The sequence below is a fragment of the Camelina sativa genome, chromosome 5 (assembly GCF_030686135.1).
Source record: "Camelina sativa cultivar CO46 ecotype springtype chromosome 5, ASM3068613v1".
Classification (NCBI taxonomy): Eukaryota; Viridiplantae; Streptophyta; class Magnoliopsida; order Brassicales; family Brassicaceae; genus Camelina; species Camelina sativa.
In genome coordinates this window covers 5770171-5793565 of record NC_141884.1, presented here as the reverse complement: position 1 = coordinate 5793565, position 23395 = coordinate 5770171, and the positions used below count along the sequence as shown (strand labels likewise).

The following is a 23395-nucleotide window of genomic DNA, read 5'->3' as shown; positions in this document are numbered from 1 at the left end:
ATATGTTTGGGTCCTAAAAAAGGAGGGATTGGTTCACAGTGAAAGAAAGGAATCTAAATTAGATGATTGTGTTCTGCTTTTGCAAGTACCAAGGCTGCTCACCAATATGGAATAAAGCACATTCAAACCTATAAAGCTAGGCCACATAATAAAAACCTGCCGATCTCCCATAATTTAGCTTATACAGTATTAATTTTTATTGATATTTTAGTTTCTTAACATAATCATCGACATTGTACTACAAAATACAAATACTTTAAATTTCAACTATTTCAATTTAGTATGCAACTCAAATATCGTATTCATGTCATAACTTACATTTTAAATTGTAACGGTTCATTTGCAGTCTGAAGTGATCAGAAATATTGATACTCAAAACTCAAATTTGTTCATATCACTCAAAACTTAATTTTACTACACGCAAGTGAATAAAACACAAAAATATGTTCATGGAAAAATAAATTAGTATATACTACACATTGATATATAGTTTTGTTTCTTATCAGCTAGCTACTCGTCAGTTAATGATTTGAAGTGATAGTAGCTAGGCATAATAAATCAAGATAGGCTTCTGTATATGAATGAGCCCCAACATACGCATAGTAGGACTCAGAAATCCAAGTTAAAATCTTGTCTCCTGATCATGTATGTATTTCTGTGCGTCAATATATATATACAATATGTAGGCACATCCATGTATGCATATTCATGCGAAGGTCTAGGCAATTAGGCATATATAGACGACGACCAGCATATTTGTGTACTACTTCTACTGCAGCTTTCACTTTTACAGCATGTGTTTTTCACTTACTTCCCTGGGACTACAAATAAAGAAAATATATAATTTCATTTGTTTTTTTCTACATATACAGCAAATAATTTTTAAGCATATTTGTCGGAATTTCTAGATGGTAAAATTTTTGTAAGCATATGTGTTACACATTTTTTGCTGGTTAACGTTCAAAATTTATAACGACACTCTCGCTCAAATTTTGTAAGCATATGTGTTAGACATTTTTTGCTGGTCTCCTAGGGTCTTATCATGTTCGATACTAGCTAGAATAATAATATGTGGTACAAAACTGAAGATTTTGGCCATTATTAAATTAATCCGTCGTCAGGCGTCACTGGGAGTCTAGAAAACTCATCACTGGCCAGTATAGACCAACTTGTACAGGACTGGTCCCGCTAAAGATCGGCCAGATCGACCATGTTAAACACTAGAAAAAGAAAAGAGTTTTTATTGTTTTATGGTTAACCGTAGTTTGGTCTGTTTACAATCATCCACTAGAACTGGATAGAGTATCTCCTACACAATTTTTTTTTCTTTTTTCTTTTTGTGGTACCGCTAAACTTGCTATATTAAGGGGATGTAAATGATACCCATGGAGATCATGACCATGAGATTTGAGATTCCACAGTTTATATTTTCCCAAATCTGACAAAAAAAATCCTATGCTGCATTTGCAAGTAACAAAAGATCAAAACTTCATTTTTATGGTTGCCGCGCTTTGTAGTGGAGATACTTGATTGTTTTGTGCTTTGCAATTGCAGATAAAGGTATTATGGCGGCTTGGAAAATAACATCTCTAATATGCTAATGCCACAAGTTTCCAATAGATATTGTATGATCTAATTAATTGGAAAATGGACTTTTCTTTTTGTACGTAACAAAAAACTATGGACCTTTTCAATATAACCAAAAGATTTAAAATTACATTAAACCATCGATTTTGATCATATGACCTGATCAGTTATAAACTCACATTTAAGCCAAATTGTAATCGATCATATTATATAGTATTAGCTTGAAAGCATCATCAATTCTCTAAAAGTTTCGCGTCAATCCAAGTTGCATCACCTATGATCACATATAATCGAAAAAAATACTTAAGGTATGTGCGTACATAAGATATACTAAAGGATCTAGAGTCTCTATCATCTTTTAGGTGTTGGAAATTGATCGATATAATTATAAGGATCATACATGTGGATAAAGTAGTGAAGGGATTATAATCTCTTAGTAGTATTGCCTTGTCACGTTTCTTCCTCATGTTGTCATCAACCACACACGTTCTTCATTTTCAGACCAGAGATTCCTTATTAGCTATACACTTTATGAAAAGTACACAAGCGTACATCTACACTTATATAACAGAGTGCATGCATATTGTACAATTCATTTTGTTCTTTTATATAATTGATCAGATATACTTTAGGCTATTAATTATAAATCTTAAGCAGAAACTTATATTTAACGTAACGTTAGACCATGTAAATCCGAGTTTATATCTTGTGAGCTGATAAATGGATGGAATCTAAAACGATGTTTTCATAAATTTTCGAACCACTTCTGAAAGTTCCTAACAATTTCGAAAACTACTCTCAGTAAATTGTGAAACTCACCTAACGATTTCGGAAGCTTTTAACAGACAAACAGCTTCTGCAAACTCCTAGCTAACAACCTCAAAATGCTAATAATGACTACTGGAAGTTTCCAATGGATTACCGAAAGCAAGGAAGTTGATGAGGATTATGTTCCTTAAAACATATGAGATGTTAGTTTTCTCATATGATTGAGTGGGATAAGGACACATGCACACGGATCGTAGTCTACTAGAATTAGAATTTAATAGCACATTGTAAAAAAAAAAATTGATACATCATCAGAAGCCAAATGAAATTACGAACGATCTAGCAAACCTCCTAGAGATACATATTTTTGCAACTTCAACAAGGTTACGATCCAAAGTATCCTAAGGAAAACAAGAAAAATATACGATTTTGGGAGACTTACAGTTCGCTTACTCATTAGATATACACTGTTGTCTAAATTCTAAATCATGAGACCTCGCGTACGCATTACATACATACTTATAATTGTCTACACTAGAATAAGTTAGCTCCTTTGTTGTGGCAAATTCAATAGCGGCCCAAATAAGTTAATGTTATTGTGGAGTGTGGACTATACGGGCTTATTTTAGATTGCATTGGTATTTTGACTATTTCCTAAACCAACAGAGTAAAACAGAGGCAATAGCATAAAAGTAGTAATAGTAAGTTTTAATAAGCTTCAACATAAAAACGGAACAGAGTGTAACAAGATTAATCCACATCCCTAACAAAGCACAACACATAAACGCTCTTTGGGCATAGAGAAGCCAAAACTTAAGTTCCAAAAGAAACAAATATCCCATAACACAGAAGCCTAAGACGTTTACTTCTTCTTCTCGGTAACACCACCACCACCAGACCTGCGAGTATTCAGACAAACAAAAGTCAGTTTGATTCAATTGCTAGATATGATTCAACACTCTGTTTCATAAAGAGAAGCAATACAAAAGTCTATATGTGCAAATTGATGAACAATCTTGCGAAATGAATTGAGCAATGTGAAAATGAAACTCATGGGATTCTTATACATACCTCATCTTACGGAGAACACCAGACATCTCCTCTCTCTTTCGCTTGGCTCTCTTGTGGGTACCCAACTTCCTCTTAGCAACCTTAAGAGCACGCTTGTCTTTGCCAACCTTAAGAAGCTCACTGATTCTCTTCTCATAAGGAGCAAATCCAGCTACTTCCCTGATCAGTGATCTGATGAACAAAGTCCTCTTGCTCGTTTTCTATAACAAATTCAACAAATCCAAACCAAAAAAACTCACATCAAAACAAAACTCTTGAGAAATGAATCACAGAAAAACAAAAAAATGAAACTCTCGTAAAGCAGAGAAGCAAAACCTAACTAACAGTGTCCTCATTACTCAAAACAGCACCATTTCTCATCTCAAAACTCAACATTTCCGGTAAAAATCTAAAGAATCAAATCAAAACTAAACACTATGTGACCCATGTCTAAGCCTATCTCTGTAAATATCACAAATCGAGCTAAAAACATAGACCCACGAAAGCAATATCTAAAAAGCAGTAAACTTTGTAATCAGAAGGGGGGTTAGATTGATACCCCTTTGCGAGAATTGGGACGAGGAGCAAGCTCACGTCTGGTGACGACATGTCCTTTGTTCAATCCAACGAACAAACCGGTCTTCACTGCTGGAGTTGTCATCTTTTACCTGCAATACAAACTCACAGAGAGTAGATTCAGAAATCTATTTTGAATATGTTAAAACAATGTAATCGAAGAAGAAGAGAGAGTTTGAATCAGAGTCCCAAACCTGCAATGGAGGAGAAGCAGCCGCTGCAAAACAACGAAACTTTGGAGAAAAAGAAAGCAGTTTTATATATACGGCGACAGAAGGGAAACCCTAAGTTTTCTACTAAATGGGCCTACTTTGCTATTATATGGGCTTGTAGATTGAGCTTATATTAGTAGAACCCATTTATAGTTGACTCAGGCCCAATGTTATACAAGAGGTAGTTCTCATCGTATCGAATGAATTAAGATCACTGGTCCACTGTATTACAAACGCTAGTTTGTTTGTATGCATTTTATTCCCCCCCAATATAGCATGCATTATATGAACATGAATGAAGAGTTTAGATGTTCAAACATAACTTTGCGAAAAAACATTATCATTGAATGAATTTTGCCAATTTCACATGTGAAAATGCTTCTTTATAGTCAAGCACTATGGAATTGATATAATACAAAGTATAAGGGATCAATTTTAAAATCTTATTTCCTTATCACTAATTATATTACAAAGTCATGATAAAATTATAAGGGATTATTTAATTGTTTTGTTGACAGAAAATATATAAAGTTTATTTAATTAGTGAGCTATATATGACCATTTGTCATATAAAACATTTTTTTTTTAAACCAACTCTTCATATTTAACACCATAATTTAACTCATCAAAACGTTCTCTCACTTAAGTGTTCAATGATATATCTACATCTATACTAGTATTTTTGCAGCAGTTTTTGCTCAAAAATACTTTTTGGAAAGTTTTTACATTTAATGCATTGACTTTAATATTAGTTACCAAAACTTCAAAATTAATTGTAGGTAAGATTTTAAAAAATAAAGAAATCTTTCTACATTATTCAAACATAAATATATGATTCCCTTTCATTTTTATTTAAATTTATATTTAAATTATCTTAAATTATTCTATGATACATTTAGTTAATAAAAATTGTGATTTTTTCCTGTATATGATGTAATTCAAAATTTTAAAAACGGACATATATTACTCAATATATGAATAAAAAAACGGGTACAATATCCCACATCATCTAAAAAATTGTGCAATGGTTTAGAGTCATACTTTAAAAGAGACCAAAATGATTCTGAATACAAATGAGTAGAAAGCTTGATTTTATTAGGCATTCAAACTTTACAAAATTTTATTTGGTTTATTCTGGTTCTTTATTTTAAAGATTTTTAAAAGGTTTAATATGAAAAATATTTAAAACTTTTAAAAAGTTAAATACGATAAATATTATACTTTAGATACACAATAAATATTAAAAATTAAGATGATATAGTGTGAGTTAAAATATCTCAGGACGGGTTTATATAGCGGGACGGGGTTATATAGCCGGACGGGTTTTATCGATATTTATATAAATTAAAAAATATCATTAATTCGGTGTTACACGGATAAAACATCATTTCATTATTTTGTTAACATTGTCGATATCAGAGAATAGACATATGTAATTAAATTGATTAAATAAATATTATGTAAAAAAAAATTATATTGCGGTATTATATGATTTATTTAAAATTTATTATATAATTATAGCATATTTAACCAACAAATACAACTTATAATTTAAATATTTTAGTTAAAATAATTTTGACCCGCGGAGTACAGTATAGTAAATATATCGTCTATATATATGATTGCGAAGAAAATGACATAAGTGAAACAAGAATGGTAAGTGGCTAGACTCTAGATTCTATCTAAACTTTGATGGAAACTGTTGTAAGAGAATAATAAAATCTGAAGGAATAATTTAATTTATATATTCGTGTGAAATTTTATAGTCTGTAAAAATTAATTACAATATCTTCCGATGTCAAAAAAATAATTTACAATCTCTTTTCACATCTTCTTTCTTGTTGTTGAATGAGATACCAAAACGTTTCATTCAAGCTGCAATTAATCAAAATAACAATTAATGGTCAATTAATTAACAAATTAGGAGACAGGTCCACAAAACCGAAAGCCACATAAAAAAAGAAAGAGAGTAACATAGACGAAACGAACATAACGGCAACAAAAGAAAGAAATAAAAATATTGAGAAAAAAAAAGATTTTGAAGATCCATAAGAAAAAGGAAGAAGCTTAAGGAGTTATCGTGTAGCCTTTTTTAGTAAATAGCATTGGATGTTCCAACTTTAGAAGTCGAAGGAACTTAAATAAGGCCTCGACCCCTAAAGCGTTTATAAAATTCTATATCCCAATCTCTTTTCTTGTCCTGTCTTCTTCTTCATGTTTCTCTCCCTTTTTTTCACTTTTGTTCTCTCTCTCTCTCACTCTTTTGCTAACCCTTTAACTTTACGATGTCATTGTGAGAGTGAATATTAGTAAACAAGTGTACATTATACAATTGTCAACAATTATCTGTTATGTAGGTTACCCACATCACAAGGCTACTGGTTGGCTGATACGAATGAACTTTACACTTCACTTATGTTGAACCCTCATCTACACTCATACGAGTAATAATTCACAAGATCACGAAAACATATTTCAGTTTCGTCAACATACGCAATTAGCTAGTTGTAAACCTTTACAACAAACGAAAAAAAGCACAACATATATCAGAAAATATCCAAATATCAAAAGAAGAAAAAACCTAACAATGGACAAATAATAATCATCTTGAAACGAAAATCTCTATATGATCTGGAACTCTTAAAAACAAAAATACCAACCTAATCAAGTAGTATTTTTCTTTTGTCTATTTGCGGGAGAGAAAAAAAACGTTCAGATATTTTCCAAACGTGACCTAAAAATATGGTTCATAAAAAAAATAAAATCATAAAGACTAAAATATAAAAAAATAAACTCTCATTAAACTTAATTATTTCTTGATCGTCATTGTCGTCGTCCTCCACTGCAAATCCGTTATAAACGAGGTCACGTCATCTTCTGGCGCGAAACTCAACCGTCTCCGGCAATACATCGTTTTAGCTCTAAGCATCTCCGATGAATACTCACGTTTCCTCGGTGCCGGTGGACATTCTCTGATCTTAGGGATTCTATTCTCTGGACGAGTCGGTGTTTTGAATCCGTCATTATCTTCCTCCACAACCTCTTCTTCTTCTTCTTCTCCATCATCTGATCTCTTCCTTTTCCGACAAATGTCTAACACAGATTTCTTGTCCGAACATTCATCTTCTCTCGTCTGTGTAACACCACCTAACGTTACCTCTTCTCTTCTCAAGCTCGTCTCCGACATATTGGAGAAATGGCACAAAAACAAGAACACAAAACTCTTGTTCTAGAGAGAGAGAGAAAGAGAGGGGAGAGAATGAGAAGAAGAAGAAGAAATAATGATTGATCGATGTAGATAGATCCAACGTGGTAAAGAATATTAATCAAGAAAATTGTCAGCTTTTATTTTTGTTGTTATTTCTTTATTTCAGGTTTGTTTAGAGTCGGAGATTGGAGCGAGTTTATTGTGGTATTGTTGGTTGTGGTAAGAAAGAGTCTAAAGGGGGGCATACATAACGTAACCAAAGACCCTCTAATTCATTGAGAAGGGAAGACCTTATACGTTATTATTATACCGTTACGATAAATATATTTATCATATCGTCGAATAAAGTAATAAAAATGATGGCCCGATGCCTTTCTGCTTCTCGCAAGTTAAGCACCAAAATTGACGTCTGCCTTTACGTTTCCAAAACTCCATGTGCGCTTTTTTGTTTCCTCCTGAAAAAATATATTTGTTGCCGTTAAGACTTTAATTTCAGTATCTAACTTATATTTATTACTATTAGCATACAATCTTTTTGCTAATAACTTGTGTGTATTTTTATAATGAGACCCAAGTCTTATTTTCTTAGAGAATTTATGACTTCAGAATTCAGATGTATGAGTCCTGTTTGATTAAATTAATTTTTTTATTTTTTAAGGACGAAGTAGTATTAATATGTTATGTAAGATAAATTCAAATAGGAATAATATATTTTGATGATTTTGCAAAACATTTGGACAGGAAAAGATATGTAGTATATATATTAAATGACAGTTTTTTTTTTGTTAAGTTTAAAGAATATGAATTGTAATGACTTTGTTTTCGACCATGTTAACGATATATACTATAGTCATACATTCATGTATGTAAAATAAAAATAGTAAAAGTGTCTCTTGAATAATGTTACAAGTTCTACATGCATATATACTTATATACTTATATACATATGAATTTGACTCCTAAACAGTACTATAGGTATTAATTTTCATAAATATTTTTATATTTTATTATAAAAAACATTCCTGCAGATGAATCTCTTACTCATTAATATTTTAATGGTAACCAAACTATAAATATTGAAATACAAGACAAAATAGGAATATCGAAGAGTGAAATTTGAGAAGAAGAATATATCTGAATGTAAGAAAATTTTCTTCCCTGTTTGTTTTTCTTTGTCTAATTTTCTTTTTTCAAATAGACATTGGTGAAATTCATGATATTTATTTTCACTTAAGAACTTTAAAAACACGCGTGAATGGTACCAAAATAAAGTAAAACATATAGGCTAATGACGTGCATGATATGAAGCATTAAAAAGTGTCATGAGTTTTCAAACCATTTGTTTGGAGATAGTGAAAATGACGTTTGTGAAGTGTGTCAATTGATGGACGAAGAGTCCTTAGTACTTTACTACTAGGTGATACCCGTGCTACAACACGGGATTATATATTTTGTTAGTTATTTTTTTTTGTAATTTGTATTTTTGTAATATAGTTTTTTATTTTGATTTATTTTCTTTGTTTATATAGTGTTTATTTGTATATTTGGAATTATACAGTAAATTGGAAATCCTAATAAAGTAAGTAGTTTGTAAAATGTATTTTTTCATAGAAACAGACACACCACAATAGTAGATAGTAGTTTTGTAAGAGAATAGACACTCCGCAATATCGGATAGTAGTTTTGTAAGATGATAGATACACCCTGCTTCCATGGCTTAATTTATAGTTTGATAAAAATACATGTTTTAACGGATTTAACTCAAAAAAAAATTTATATTTTAAATTTTTAAGAATTAAAATATTAATATTACTTAAATATTTTATAGACTTTAAATTTATTATAATATTTTAAACTTTCGACGGAGTTCAAATATTTATAATAATTTAACCATTCTATAAAAATTTAAATATTTAGAATATCTTAAACTTTTTTAAAAAATGTAAATATATTATAATATATTATAATATGTTTACTTTTTAAAAGTTTAAATATTCTCAAATATAGAACCAAATTAAACTGTTAAATTTGGATACCTGATAAATCAAGTTTCCTGCTCATTTGTACTCAAAACATTTTAGTCACATATTTATAGTGATTATGAACCATATTCCAAAATATTTAGTCGATGTGGGATATACAATACACTTTTCTGTAAATTAGTTTACAACTTTACATATATATAATTTTTGCGTTTTTAATTCTTTCTATCTATACTACTCACAATTAATTACTATAATTTCGTTAAGGAAATATTATAATATCGGAAATCAAACAATTTAGTCAGATTTGGTAACTTGAATATTCGTTTTTTAAGATTTTAACTGAATCACTAAATATTCCTTTTAAAAGATTATCTGTTAAGATCAATCTCGGTAATTAAGGAAATATCCGAATTTTTGGTAATTAAAATTTATGATTTTCATTTAAATACCTTAAAAGAAAATGAAATAAGAGTGTTTGCCTATATCGAATGAGTTTGTTTGGGATCTTAAATAACTAATCTTGAATGAAATAATATACTGGATCCGAAAAATATTATTCTGGAATACAAACAGATCCGCGGGTTTTTTTCCTTCTGTAGTCGGATACTTTAGGATCCGCGTCCCGACCCGGCAATTTTTTAAGTGATCGACCAAGGGTATTTTCGTCATTTAAAGAAATCGAAACTATAGGTTAATTAGATTAAATTTTGTGATTCTCTAATCATTTTTAATGAAAAACCTACCAAAACCAAGTCATGGTCCATTTTTACTCTAGAGAGTACTTCTGCTTTAATAGTATAGACTAGGGGATAACCCGTGCTACAGCACGGGATTAAATTTTTTTAACCTTTTTCTTATCTGAGTTAGGTAATCTATCTTATTATCGAAGTTAAAATAAAAACGTAATCGGTAATAAACTAATTCAGTCGCTTTATATAATCTCATACTTTGCATAATATAGCTGCTTACAAAATCAGACAGACAAAGAGTATATTGAATAGTAGATATGTTAGAGGGTATATATTGGACAATATCGGATAGTAGGTTCGTAATGGATTACGCAGAAAGCAATATCGGACTATAGTTTTGTTGGTTTGTGTTTTAAGATTCTAAACAATAATAATAATTTGTGTTTATGAATGTTTAATATCCAAAGTAAACAATAATAAAATAAAATAAAAATAATAGTAAGAGTAGAAATGACTCATATAGTCATGAAAGTACCATATTCCGTCATTAACCCATTCAACCATGTGTTGTATTTTCTCTGTAGGGCAAATTAGAATAAATATAGAGTTAGTAACATATATATTAATAAAACGAAATTATAATATACCTAGAATTTAGGGAGTAAGTACCATTCCATTTTCTAGTGAAGATTTTGGAAAACTTCTTTAAAAACAACATTGGTGGTCTTTGTTTGAGGTTTTCCCTCAGCATCTGTTATCAACATCTTCAATCCAGACTTTGATTTAACTCTTGACATTGCTACATATAACTGACCATGGGAGAAAACGGGTCTAGGCAAGTATATACCAACATTTTCCAGAGATTGACCTTGACTCTTATTGATAGTCATTGCAAAAGCAACTGACACTGGGAACTGTCTTCGGCGCATTTTGAAAGGCAACCTAGTATCTGATGGTGATATCAACATCCTAGGGATGAGAACTATCTTACCAACTCGCGTACCAGTTAAAATCCGAGCTTGCAAAACATGGTCCGCCATTTGGGTGATCTGCAGTCTTGTACCATTCATTAAACCACCATGCGGATCAATATTTCTCATTAACATAATCGGACAACCTATTTTCAAACGAAGCCTATGATAAGGTATACCCGAAACCTTAATGGTATTTAGAAAATCTGGTGAGTAAACTTTATTTTTCAGAGCACGTTTATCTTGAGGGTCAATTGAATCAGAACTTAGATAAATTCTTTCTTCAGCTGTAAAAATAAGAAAAAAAAAATCTAAATAAAATAATATGATGAATTAAGTGTGTATGATTACTAAAAATAACTAAAGGACGAATAAAGATGAACTAACCGTTTAGACTTGATAACATGACATCATTGATAGAATTGACATCTTCATTCGTAGGGCAAAGAATAGCTCGTTCTTGGAAAAATTTAGGATCTTTTTGAGTGGCAAAGTTCTTTCCGTAAACAGCTTCAATGATTGACTCTAACGGAGAGGAACCCTCTGGAATAAGTAACTCTTGTGGGATATCTATTTCACACACACCATCATTAGGCTCATTAATTTTTCCTTCTCCAACTGCGAGTATCCATTTAGAAAACTCTTCTATCTCGCTGGCCTCTTGTTTACCAATGTCTTGAAGCAACCTCATATTCTTTGTCAATCTTAAAACTTTGCACTGATTCCATAAGTATGAAGAGTTTAATGATGCATTGACAATCGCTTCCCTTCCTGCGCCAACAATAACGGGAAGAATTTGTCTGAAATCACCTCCAAAAAGGACAACTTTTCCTCCGAACAATTTGTCTTCTTTACTCCTCATAATATCTTTCAAGCTTCTGTCTAATGTCTCAAAGCAGTATTTACTCATCATTGGAGCTTCATCCCATATGATTAACTTTGCTTCTTTAACCAACGCACCAAGTTCTGAGCTCCTTGACATGTTGCAAGTAGAAGTTTCATTTGGATTTAAAGGAAGGGCAAACCTAGAGTGAGCTGTTCTTCCTCCTTCCAGTAGTAGAGAGGCAATACCGCTAGATGCCGAATTGAGAACAATATGACCGTTTGATCTTATTGCAGCAGACAATACTTTCCACAAAAATGTTTTCCCTGTTCCTCCAAATCCATATAAAAAAAATACACCACCTTTGTCATTGATTACAGCTTCCATTATCTCATCATAGATCTTCTTCTGTTCTTCTGTTAGCATCTTTTTCCAACCATCATGTTTCTTTGCTAAATCCTCACGGTTGTAGTTGAGTTCATCCAGTATCAACTGATTAGGCAATGTTACATCTTCAAGAGATATGTGTGGCATAAGCTTGTATTTTTGCAATGAACATCCATTTCTTTTCATTAGCTTCTGTAACTCTCTTAGTAGCAATTTCTTTTTTTCCGTGTCTGACAAACAAAAGTCTAACGAAAACAATATTTACTCATATGGTTAGAGAAATGAAAATAAGCTATCATATATTTAATAAATAATATATAGTCAAATTATTGGTGGATATAGAAGTAAAAATATACCTGGACGTTGTCTCCTCTGTTTTTCTTTTCTCTCAATATCTTCTGAAAGGATTTTCCATGTTTCTTCCCATACAGTTTTAGGAGAAGTTAAACTTTCAGATATAAGCATTATCACAAAAAGTCTACGACAAAACTTTGATGAACACCAAAAATTAGCTTCCTTTATGCCTTCAATATACTCTTTGTCATCATCTAGCAAACCTAGAGCGAAGCATGCCTCTTTATAGGTTTTATAAAGAACACCTTTGACAGTTTTAATGTCGTTGAAACTGGTAGGACCTTTTTTGCTGTTTATGAGAATTCGAAGATGGTATGAATCTTCTAAATTATGTGGCACATAATTGATTCGCCCAATAGAGAAACCAGTTCTACCTCTCGGACGAAACTCTTTCTCCTTTTTATCATAGATGTATTTATTTGGAATCTGTTCATATGTAAGCTTTCTTGCTTCCTCATCCCTTAGACACAACTCAAACCAAGCGGTAAACATCGTGTGATCAAGAGTTGGGCGATTTAATACGGTAGTTGGCTTGTCGCCATCTTTGTAGAAAACAGGTTGCTTTCCTTCCTCATGAAATGTAAGTTTGACAACAGGTGTTGTTCTATAGTGTATAGGATACTGATTCGTCCTCCAGAAAGCTTCACATGCGGAAACATATCTGCAAAATGGAAAAATTTCATATCATTCAATTCATTTGACGGGGTATCATCTTATAGAACTATTTAAACATGTTTTAGATAGATAAACCTGCAGTCAAAGAAATCTTGAACATCATCCTTTTTTTTGGATGAGTTAATATTGACACCGTCGGAGGTATACTCTGTTTCATCCTCTTCTTGACCTGCCTCAACAGATACAGTAACACGATCTTGACCTTTGTGCACATACTTAAATAAGTACTTGACCGATCCAGTTTGGTTACACCATTCCACGTTAATGTGAGCTCGGTACTTTAGAGAAAGTTTTCTGTTGTATGGGACGACATATGTATTGTCGCACTTGAAACCATTCTTATCTATAAAACGACCATCATCCCTCCTCCTATAAATTGGATATCCATCTCTGTCTAAGTTTGTTGTATCAACAAACTCCTTAGGATAGAACTTTGAACATTTTCCTCCAACCATACACGGAGAGTTCATATTCGCACTTCCACAGGGACCATGAATCATACATTCTTTGACAACTTCGTAGAGTTCTGGATCTTCATCTTTATCTGGAATTTCAGCAGAAATTATCTTGTCAATATGATCGGCTGTTGGGAACTTATGTTTTTTATCCATCCAAACAATAATATGAGCATGAGGAAGACCTCTTTTCTGAAACTCAATCTGATAAATAGCTGCAAAACAGATTATGTTTATAAATTTAATCATTTTCAATTAAAAATGATTTAATATTTTAAAATTCAAGATTTTAGTGGAAGAGATTTACCTGAAACTGTTTTCCCCAATATATGTTTCTTAGTTAAATCATCCATAAACTTCTCTAGTTTCAGCTTAAAAATTCTGCAAATGATGTCCGGTCGATCATCAGCTTTCAAATTCCTCTGATTGACGAATCTTGTGATTTCTGGCCACTTAGCATTGCAAGTGAAGGTTATAAAAAGGTCTGGGAAACCGAAATGTTTACATGTAGCCATAGCATCCAAATAATTTTGCCTCATATAACTTGGTCCACCGGTGAAAGAAGGTGGAATAACAACTCTGTTACCACGATTTGTGAGATCATCTTCTCCTTCATCCGCTGCGAGCTGAATCTCCTCTATGTTTGAACTCCTTAATTTCTTCTGGTTTTTTTTTAGGTACCGGAGACGATTAGACTCAATCATAGTATACGTATCAACCAAGAACTGCTGAAATAAACGCTTAGACCGGAATAATATATGTTTCTCATCTTTCCTCTCGTGTAGCCTATACGCGTACCACTGCCTCATACTTATATCCTTTCGCTTCTTCTTCTTTGATCCTTTTTTAACCCTCTTTTTCAAACCCAATGTGTATCCATCTTCACCGAGTGGAAATAAAAGAGGATATTGCAAAGCAAGATAAGATATATGACACTCATGAATCCTTTTCAACTTACCAGATTGCATTTCAACCACTATATCACGCTTATTCATTTCGGTATGGAAATCTCCAGGTATCAATGCAGCAACTTCAGAAGCAGTAGGCAAATTATATTTGGTGCCATCTTTCTCACGTGTAGAGACGATTCGCATATGGAAATTTGCTTTTTCTTTTTCCAAAGCAAACCTATCTCTTGCATAACGAAAATGCTGTACGTAAGGATTTATTTCATTCAACATCTTCTGCAGTTTTTCAACAATTTCCTTTTTGAACTTTCTCTTTTCAGATGGATTCTCATCATCTTTACCTTTACTGAAAATAGAGTTAGTATTAGAAAGGATCAAATACAGTAAATTAATTAAAAGAAAAACTATATTACCAATAATATTTTGGATATAGAATTACCTCATTATATTCATTCGGTTTGCTACTTCATTTTCAGTATCAACAATATATAACTGTTGAAACTTTGGATAGTCGCCAGGTTTTGGTTTCAAAGAACCCATTAGATGATAATTTTCGCCTTGCAGAGCAAACATAGAAGGACCTCGACCTTTCTTTACTGAACGATCAACTTTACCTCCTATAGAGGTAAATGAGAATATCATGTTATAAGCTCTGATATTTTCTCGGAAATGTTTGGCTAAGTCATCATCAGATGTTAATAACCACAAAAGCAAAGCTGGAGATTCTTTAAACGTAGGTAGTTGAATTTGTCCATGCATGCAGCATCCACTGTATATTGGTGTTTTTGTATTCTTCCTCCGATTTAATCTTTCACCATACCAGAAAATAGCACCACAATCCTTACATGTGTGGACAGGATCACCGTCATCTTCATAAGCTGAATTTATAAAAAAACAGTTTATTAATTATGTTTGAAAATCAGTATCCGATATATATATAGAAAAAAAAGAAAATTCTGATAACTATACCGTCTTTTGTGTTTTTCGTCTTCTGTTTCTCCTTCAAATTGATATTGTCCTTCACAGTTGAATTAGGTTTACCAAACACCTTTTGAATAGCCTCATCAAAAAGGTTTAGGAAATCATAACGACATTTAGCCTCTTTATGTTTATCTTCAATGGTTTGTGTAATCGGCTCTGAATCAGAGTCAGACTCAATAGCATCAGATGGGTCATGAGGTTCATCTTCTTGACTACTACAATCAAAGACTTGTTGTTCATATTCAGCTTCTGAATCATCTGTTATACAACATTAATTAGATATATATAATGAATTCAATAACTATTGAGTGAAAATTAGTAGAGACAATCCTGTACTATACCACTTTCAAAATCCTCAAGTTCCGAGTTCTCTTCTTGATCAGATGTGTTGTCTAAATCTCTGAATTTACTGATGGTATTGTTATCCTCAGAAGGATAAGTTGAAGAAACACATACTTTGCCTGCTTTTAAAAATAGGGGTTAGTAAAATAAACTCTTTTTCAAGATTTTGAGTAGAATAGATTACTATAATCACCCTAAATAATTTGTAAAAAAATTGTTTACCGAATCTAGTTTGTTGTTTTTTACTGATGTCGTGGCTTGGATCTATGATACTTGGTAGCAAAGAATGAGTTGTATTTTGAGTATAGACATCCAAGGTAACTCCTTTATTCATATTGTCTGCTTGATTAGTATTTACAGAATCTCTGCTTGGAGTGTCAATGATTTCAGAGAAATTTGATCCATTTCCTGTATATATATTTTGCATAGGATAAGAATGTGTATTAGAACTAAATTATAAAGTGTTCAGTGAATAACAAAAATATTATATGATTATACGTAAATATAACCTTTTGAATATGGACTAATCCTTGCTTCATTCGTAAGAGACGACAAACGCCGGATTGGAGAAATGCATACATTAGGTGTGCACGGGGTATCTACAAAATAAATATTGGTAGGAGGTGAAAATCCAGAACCTTAGCAACATAAGAAATAATATGGATTAATGGAGTTAAATAATTATCTCTAATCTATAATTAAGAGGTACATACCTTGGAGGATTTTTCTTGAAGCCGATGGTGTTAGTTTATTGATTCTGATATCATTTTCATATGGTAACATCCTTTGTGATCGGTCTAAAGGAAAAGTAACACTTGTATTACTGTAACCTTTTTTTGTTAAATCCTTAAACAGACGAACGTATACAGAACTGATAGGGACTATATTATTAGATCCAATATTTTTAGGAGATGGATGAACAGGACATGACAAACAATAAAAAAATGATTTGAATTTATGTTATTAGATTATTATGTACAATCTATATTATATATAGTAAAGAGTTACATACCATGGAGTTCTTTTCTTGAAGTGGATGATGTTAAAGGAATTTTTGTCCCATTTTTTTCATGTGCTGACCTTCTCTGTGGCTGTTGTGTAGATTTGCTAACACTTTTATTATTTTCAGTGGTATTTGTAATATCCTTCAACACTGCACGAAATGCAGATTTAATAGGGACTATATTTTTAGATCCAATAAATGGTTGTGGTGGATTCTCCTTTTCAGAAGATGGAGTTATCCGAAATTTCTTCTCTAAGTTTGGAAATTGTGGAGATTTAGGAGTTTTGTTCTCACATTCATCTTTCCTGCGTTTCATAGTCACTGATTTAACAGTATGTTTAGAGAAACTGCGGATAGTTGAAACTATAATCAGCCCAAAAGTAGAGAATGAGAGGAAGAAAGATAATTTTGTTAGTTGTTGTGATTGCGTTTAATTACAATAGTAATTAAAAAGATATTTATTCCTAATTTAGTTTCTTTGATATAATTCCCCTATAATTTGGTTAATTAGTAGATTTTATAATCAATAGTGGAAAGTAATAAGTATAATGCATATATGCATTTCCTTATACAGTTAGATGTTTCGACGATTGAAATTGAATAAGTGGACTATAAAAACATGCCAAAGTTAATTATCTAAACAGAAGTAAAATACTGAGTACAACCAAAGTAAAGAACATAATACAAAAGTTAATACATAAAAAGGAAGATGCATATATTTCAATTATAAGAAACTACTTTATCATTGATCTCTTTATGCAAATGTTCGATTGGCTTCATCATTCTGTCCCATCAGGTTCCTTATATAATACGACGCCGCAAATTCAGAGCTGGATATATGAACAACATATCTTTGAGCACAACATATTAAGAAGAAATTATAAATATTTATTAATAAAACTTACTTTGTTTTGTGATTTTCTAAGGAAGCAAAGTTTGGTTTTATGAAGATCCTGGATGAGCCAGTGCGATTGACAATGCATGGTTTTCCTATCATTGTTTCTATGTTCAATTAAATTTGATCATAGAATATAGTTGAGTAAAGTCTAAAATCGAGACATACCTCCAATAACACCAACATTCCAAAAACGTAAAACACAAAACACTGGTTCGGTTTTGTATGTGAGATGGCATCCTTTTAATCTCCAAGAATACATGAAATAGTCAGCATACAATCCTTTTGCACAACACATGAGTTTATCATTCCTATTATTTCCACAATTAAAAAAATATAACAAAAGTTATTATCTTCTTAGTATCTAAATATGGTAATTGTAATTGATGTAGTAAAAATCAATAAAAACATATGGAGATAAAACAACACATAGTGTAAACTTTAAAACAAAAAATAGTACCTGCCATTGATGAGTGTAAATAGTACTTCATCATAACCGTTGGCACTACTATCGTTAGGTTTATGCTCCACATCGATTATACATCCACATACATCTATATTGTAATAATATAAATAAATATATGTTAATATTAATATATGTAAATATGATTATCTTTGGAATTGGAAATATGGTTAAATGAATGTACTTACCAAAAGATGAGCCATTTAACGATCTGCCATTTTTAATGTCTAAGAAGTCTTTGAATCGATAGAAGTCACCCTCTCCCTCATCTGCTAAAGTGATCATCTCAGATTCCTCGATAATTCTTATCTGGTAAGGATGTGTTGTGTTTCTTTCTCTGAGAGTTGGATAAATCACTTTAAATTTATCAATTTGATACCATTCACCGTCATAGATATATCTTGGAACATTTTTCAACCGCGGATCGTGGATTAAAGTCGCTTCAATCGTTTGACCCTTGCATGTCCAAAATCAAAATTATCTTATCATCTCTTATCATTAAATCAAACATCCAAAAGAAAATATAAAATGGATATAAAGAATATACTAAGTTGAGATTTACCTCTTTATCCACCAAGAGCATCACCCTTTTTTCGAAAAAATCATGTATCTTCCAAGTACTCAATACCTTAACGATGATCGTCCAATCGGTCCTTCCAGGACTGAGATCAGCAATTCTACTGATAACCATTTTCTAATATATATAAAATTTATTTTGCTTTTGGTGAGATTGAAGGTTTTTTTTCTTTTTTTTTCCTGAAATGTGTTTGGATAGTTATAGGGTTTTTGGAAGGGAAGAGAATGGAAAAAGTCTCTTCGTGTACATATGTGAAACGTAAAAATACTTCCACTCCTATTTTATATTTATTTATATTAAATGTTAAAAATTTGTATAAATATGCACAGTCCATTACCCAGATTTTGTGAAGATTTGATTATGATAGAAATCAAATCATCATCCTCTTTTACTCAGTTATTTGTATAATATAGATATATACATAATAATGTTTTATCTGAGTAAGGCAAAGTATTTTTTAATATAGTTCTTTTGAAAAAATAATTTTGTTACAATCTTCCATTTGAAATCTCTATTTTAATTAAATATAAGTTTAATTAAATTATAAGTTTAGTTTATTTATACATATTTTAAATTGTTTAATATAAGTTCTATTGGTTATTAGTTATATATCCATCTTATATTTATACATATTTTCAATTGTTAAAAATAAGTTATTTTGGTTTTTAGTTATATATCCATAAGTTATTAGTTATATACTCTATAATATTATAACAGAAAACAATAAGTTTGAATTAAATGAAACTGAAAATAAGAGAAACATTTTAACTTACTACTAAATCTTTTAGTTATAACTTAGATTCAAGTCTTGACAACAAATTAAAAAAAAACGACAAACGTAGTTTCATTATTAAAACACCAAATTAAAAACAATCTCTTCCCACTTCCAGCATCTTCAGCATCTCTCAATCACTTCCACCATCTACAGCAGTTTGGTACTCTAGCCTGCATAATTTCAGTTAGATCATATTAGTCAATAATTTTTTTTTTTTTTTATTAAAATTGAAATTGATCAAATCACCTCATCTTGAAATCTTGGACTTCTGCAATTGGAGGATTAAAATGAATCCTTGATACCAACGGGGTAGAGTACAGTTCAATTCGTTTACCTATTAATTCCAAAGATATAAACTATGTTTCAATCAAACAAATCTCTACATACTTATGTCCATTAACTATAGATATTTTCTAAGAACCAATCAAATGATTCGTTGTCCTATTATAAATTGTGGTATAAACATTCGACTGATCAAAATCGTACAAATTAAAATTACTATCCATAAAAATCTAGAATAACAACTATATAAAGTATAATTTAATTACCGAAACTTGGATATTTGGCATGCCAAAACTGCAATACTGCAACAACATGGTAACATCCTGTTGCCAACCAATTGTCGTTAAAAAAGGTGGCTGTCTCATTATATGCCACGCAGCTTATATCCATACCACTATGAAACAATCAAACATAGTTTCAGTATATCTATACTATTAAAAAAGCTTGATATAAAACTGACCTAAGATTTTAGTGAAAATTTTAACGAACCTCAAATCACGAATTGAAAACCGTAAGATCCTCATAATCTCATTAGGAACCTCCACATTTGGATCATGTGCATGGATCATTGATTCGACATTGATCACTTCGCCCATGATGTCTGGTAGAAAACGGGAATATAGTTCTTAGATTAATATTACGGATCCTTCAAAATATAGTTAAGTTCAGATAACTTGTTAAAATATTTGAAACTTACCTAGTGGACGTTGTGTGACAGAATGAAATCCATCAAACACTCTGTCAATAGTTTGGAGTTCAAAGAAGTGATTGTTGGAAACAACTTCTGAATTTTCCACGATGGTGTCATTGGAGAAAATGATCTTCTGATCATTATCAGTGTGCTTCAGACGTCTCTCATGGTAACACACCGAGAAATTGGAAACAATCTTCCAATCATTTTCAGCAATTTGATTGTTGAAAATTTGGAACAGTTCCGGAGAAATTGTTGTTTCAATTTTTTCACCCTATATTCAAAAAATGTAACAATTAATGAAAAAACAAATTTTTTATATTTTCCCAAACAGTCATGAATTTACGAAGATAATGTATAGATACTTACGAAGACATCACAAAGGATTAGATGAATTGTGGAACCTTCCTCAGACTCCTTCCTCCATTTCCTCAAGATCTTAACTTGAATCTTCTGGCTTGATGTCCATGTGAGAAGATCCTTAACTCTATCATAAATAGCCATTTTGTGTGATCGGTGTTTTTTTTTTGTCAAGAATCGATAAAGATAATAGAAGGTAACTTCTAAAATGACAAATATTGGTACCTTTTATAGTCAATACACGTCGTTTATGAATCGTTACAACGATTTGTTAATATATTGACAACTTTTCTAGATTTATTAATTAAGAATAAATATTTATAATTTAAAATATATAATAACCGCTTATATTCTTTGATATCTTTGTAACAATATTCGTATACACTTATTGGGAATATAAATATTACGTAATCATTACAGTTAGAGAAAACAAAAAAGGTAAACAATGGGAATCGAAATCTTACTGTTTCAAAAATGGCATGCATTGGTCTTAGATGTACCGTAAATTATGTTCAAATTTTTAATGGCATGCATATGTCAATCATGAATTATACTCTGACAAAAAAAATCTTTGAAATTGAAGGTATTATGCATAATTTGGTAAAAAGATATATTTGAACATAATTTCAAGATTTGAAAAGAGTAATTGGCATAATATCCGCAAATATAGGTCCAAAATCTAAATAACAAAGAGCTGAACTTATTCAAATAAAAAACAAATGAAAGTTTTTAACGAAATTAACAGTAAACTTGATCAATCTTAAGGTTACACCGAATCATTAGAATCACTCTCATCTTCTTCTGAGCCGTTATAATCTTCATCGTCTGATGATTCATGAAAACAAAGACTGCGAAAGATAAAGGAACACAATAGTTAAAACAGCTTATAGTAATGATTCCATATTAATAATCTGTCATAGTATAGATGTTATAGATGAACTTACAGTGCAGGATCTGTAGTGAATGGTCTTGCTTCGTTACCAAGTAAAAGTTTAGAACATCTTATTTGAGACATTAGACAACGGTGACCTTTAAAAAAAAAAGTAAGTGACAAATCTTATATTTGATCTATTGGCTTATCTAGTACAAAATGCTAATATATTGCTTAGTACCTTCAAAGACAGAGATTCTCCAAAACATAAGCAGACACAATACTGGTTCACTGGCATAGGAAGGACTCGCAACATATTGTTCCCATTTTTCCCGAAATTCAGAACATGTATCACCGACGGCAATACATTGAATCTGTTCGTTACTTTACAATAAACAAATTAACAATGGACAACTTCAGTGGTTTCTTCTATGTATTATTTTCAATGGCAAATATAAATCAAATGGGGTAGTACTTCTTTAAAAAATTTATAAACTTTTAACTTACTTGATGTCAATTACAGTAAAGCGAAGAACATCTTTCAGACCATTGAATCCAACTTCATTTTCCAGAAAACAATTTTACGCGGTAGATTTACTCTTACCACCGTTCCACACAAATCTGAAATTGATTGAAAAGAGCAAAGAAATTAAAAAAACTATGAATCTAAGGAAATAATGTTTTATTAAAACTGTAAGTTAAACAGTATATTTAAATAAAATTACCAACACAACAATTTCTCTCATCTTCTGCGGCATTTTCAACTGTTAGTGCATCTATTAGATGGAAAAAGTTGTCTGGACATCTAGGAGGGATTCCAGTGATGCGAGTTTGCCTAGTGATCAATATTTCAGAAGAATTGTTACAATTCCTGTAAATATTCTGATTTTCAATAACCTGGAACTTGTAAAGAAGAAACCATCGTCCTTCTTGCAACAAATCTATGTACTGATCAAAGTAAAGCTGACTTCGGAGTTTAGCTTGAATTCTTGTTCCCTAAAATATATAAAAACTAATTTCAGATTTAAATATTAAGAAGAAGGATATAAATGGATTGTTACCTTCTCATCAACCAAGATCAAACAAATGTAGGTAGGCTGCATTATGATTATTTCGGGTATCCAGAGCCTCAGTACTTTAACAGCAACACTCAACCTATCTGTTGATGGATTCAAATCCTCTATGTATGCAACCATTTTTTGGTTTGGTTCTTGATTATTTTGGAGAAAGAAGAAAGATGATGAAAGGTGAGAGGTTAGAATATTTTAGATAATAGATATATAGTAAATGTTTATCGTGAATGAAGTTTGAAGTTGCAAAAAAAATTTGACAAAAAAAAAAAGATATATATATATATATATATCTAGAAAAGAGGAATATGAAAAGTGATTGGAAGTTACTTACAAATTTATGTCGGTTTTTTTTTTGTCAGTTCGAAATTGAAGTAATCAAGGCGAAGACTTTGAAAATAACAAAAAATTTATGTTTGGTGTATAATCCATACATG

The 23395-nt window shown here is 31.3% G+C and overlaps 3 protein-coding genes, 1 long non-coding RNA gene and 1 pseudogene across 5 annotated transcripts; all 5 read right to left on the bottom strand.

The window, feature by feature from the left end:
- Positions 1-3046: 3046 nt before the first annotated feature.
- On the bottom strand, positions 3047-4296 carry LOC104785745 (large ribosomal subunit protein eL36y). Its single transcript, XM_010511011.3, has 4 exons — positions 4176-4296; positions 3965-4073; positions 3427-3626; positions 3047-3254 (listed from the first exon to the last, which is right to left on the bottom strand). The coding sequence occupies exons 2-4, from the start codon at positions 4064-4066 to the stop codon at positions 3218-3220; spliced, it is 339 nt and encodes a 112-aa protein (XP_010509313.1). The 5' UTR covers positions 4067-4073; positions 4176-4296; the 3' UTR covers positions 3047-3217.
- A 2441-nt stretch (positions 4297-6737) lies between these two features.
- On the bottom strand, positions 6738-7677 carry LOC104785744 (cyclin-dependent protein kinase inhibitor SMR12 pseudogene; annotated as a pseudogene). The gene has a single exon (XR_015558480.1). The product of XR_015558480.1 is annotated as a cyclin-dependent protein kinase inhibitor SMR12 pseudogene (transcript).
- A 3078-nt stretch (positions 7678-10755) lies between these two features.
- Positions 10756-19023, bottom strand: LOC147943300 (uncharacterized). The gene is made up of 14 exons (XM_087512200.1): positions 18895-19023; positions 18521-18788; positions 18330-18423; positions 18038-18180; positions 16984-17337; positions 15971-16090; positions 15618-15887; positions 15088-15526; positions 14048-14994; positions 13361-13955; positions 12619-13271; positions 12229-12456; positions 11434-12093; positions 10756-11333 (listed from the first exon to the last, which is right to left on the bottom strand). Exons 1-14 carry the CDS (start codon positions 19021-19023, stop codon positions 10756-10758), a joined length of 5478 nt encoding a protein of 1825 aa, XP_087368326.1.
- A 791-nt stretch (positions 19024-19814) lies between these two features.
- On the bottom strand, positions 19815-21161 carry LOC109125860 (uncharacterized). The gene is made up of 6 exons (XM_087512199.1): positions 21027-21161; positions 20664-20931; positions 20456-20567; positions 20233-20360; positions 19931-20018; positions 19815-19854 (listed from the first exon to the last, which is right to left on the bottom strand). The coding sequence occupies exons 1-6, from the start codon at positions 21159-21161 to the stop codon at positions 19815-19817; spliced, it is 771 nt and encodes a 256-aa protein (XP_087368325.1).
- A 522-nt stretch (positions 21162-21683) lies between these two features.
- LOC147943299 (uncharacterized) lies at positions 21684-23150 on the bottom strand. The gene is made up of 6 exons (XR_015598166.1): positions 22950-23150; positions 22614-22884; positions 22396-22509; positions 22130-22272; positions 21962-22046; positions 21684-21865 (listed from the first exon to the last, which is right to left on the bottom strand). It is a non-coding gene; the product is annotated as an uncharacterized LOC147943299 (long non-coding RNA).
- Between the last annotated feature and the right edge of the window lie 245 nt (positions 23151-23395).

Excerpts from the sequence above, each read along its gene's own strand:
- LOC104785745 (XM_010511011.3), bottom strand. The coding sequence starts at position 4,066 with ATGACAACTCCAGCAGTGAAGACCGGTTTGTTCGTTGGATTGAACAAA. Across the intron at positions 3,627-3,964 it reads GTCCCAATTCTCGCAAAGGG|AAAACGAGCAAGAGGACTTT; the intron begins GTATCAATCTAA and ends AATTTGTTATAG. Across the intron at positions 3,255-3,426 it reads GGTGTTCTCCGTAAGATGAG|GTCTGGTGGTGGTGGTGTTA; the intron begins GTATGTATAAGA and ends GAATACTCGCAG.
- LOC147943300 (XM_087512200.1), bottom strand. The coding sequence starts at position 19,023 with ATGGTTATCAGTAGAATTGCTGATCTCAGTCCTGGAAGGACCGATTGG. Across the intron at positions 18,789-18,894 it reads TGCTCTTGGTGGATAAAGAG|GGTCAAACGATTGAAGCGAC; the intron begins GTAAATCTCAAC and ends TGGACATGCAAG. Across the intron at positions 17,338-18,037 it reads GAATGTTGGTGTTATTGGAG|TTTCAACTATCCGCAGTTTC; the intron begins GTATGTCTCGAT and ends GGCTGATTATAG.
- LOC109125860 (XM_087512199.1), bottom strand. The coding sequence starts at position 21,161 with ATGGCTATTTATGATAGAGTTAAGGATCTTCTCACATGGACATCAAGC. Across the intron at positions 20,361-20,455 it reads TTTTCAATTCGTGATTTGAG|TGGTATGGATATAAGCTGCG; the intron begins GTTCGTTAAAAT and ends ATTGTTTCATAG. Across the intron at positions 19,855-19,930 it reads GTCCAAGATTTCAAGATGAG|GCTAGAGTACCAAACTGCTG; the intron begins GTGATTTGATCA and ends GAAATTATGCAG.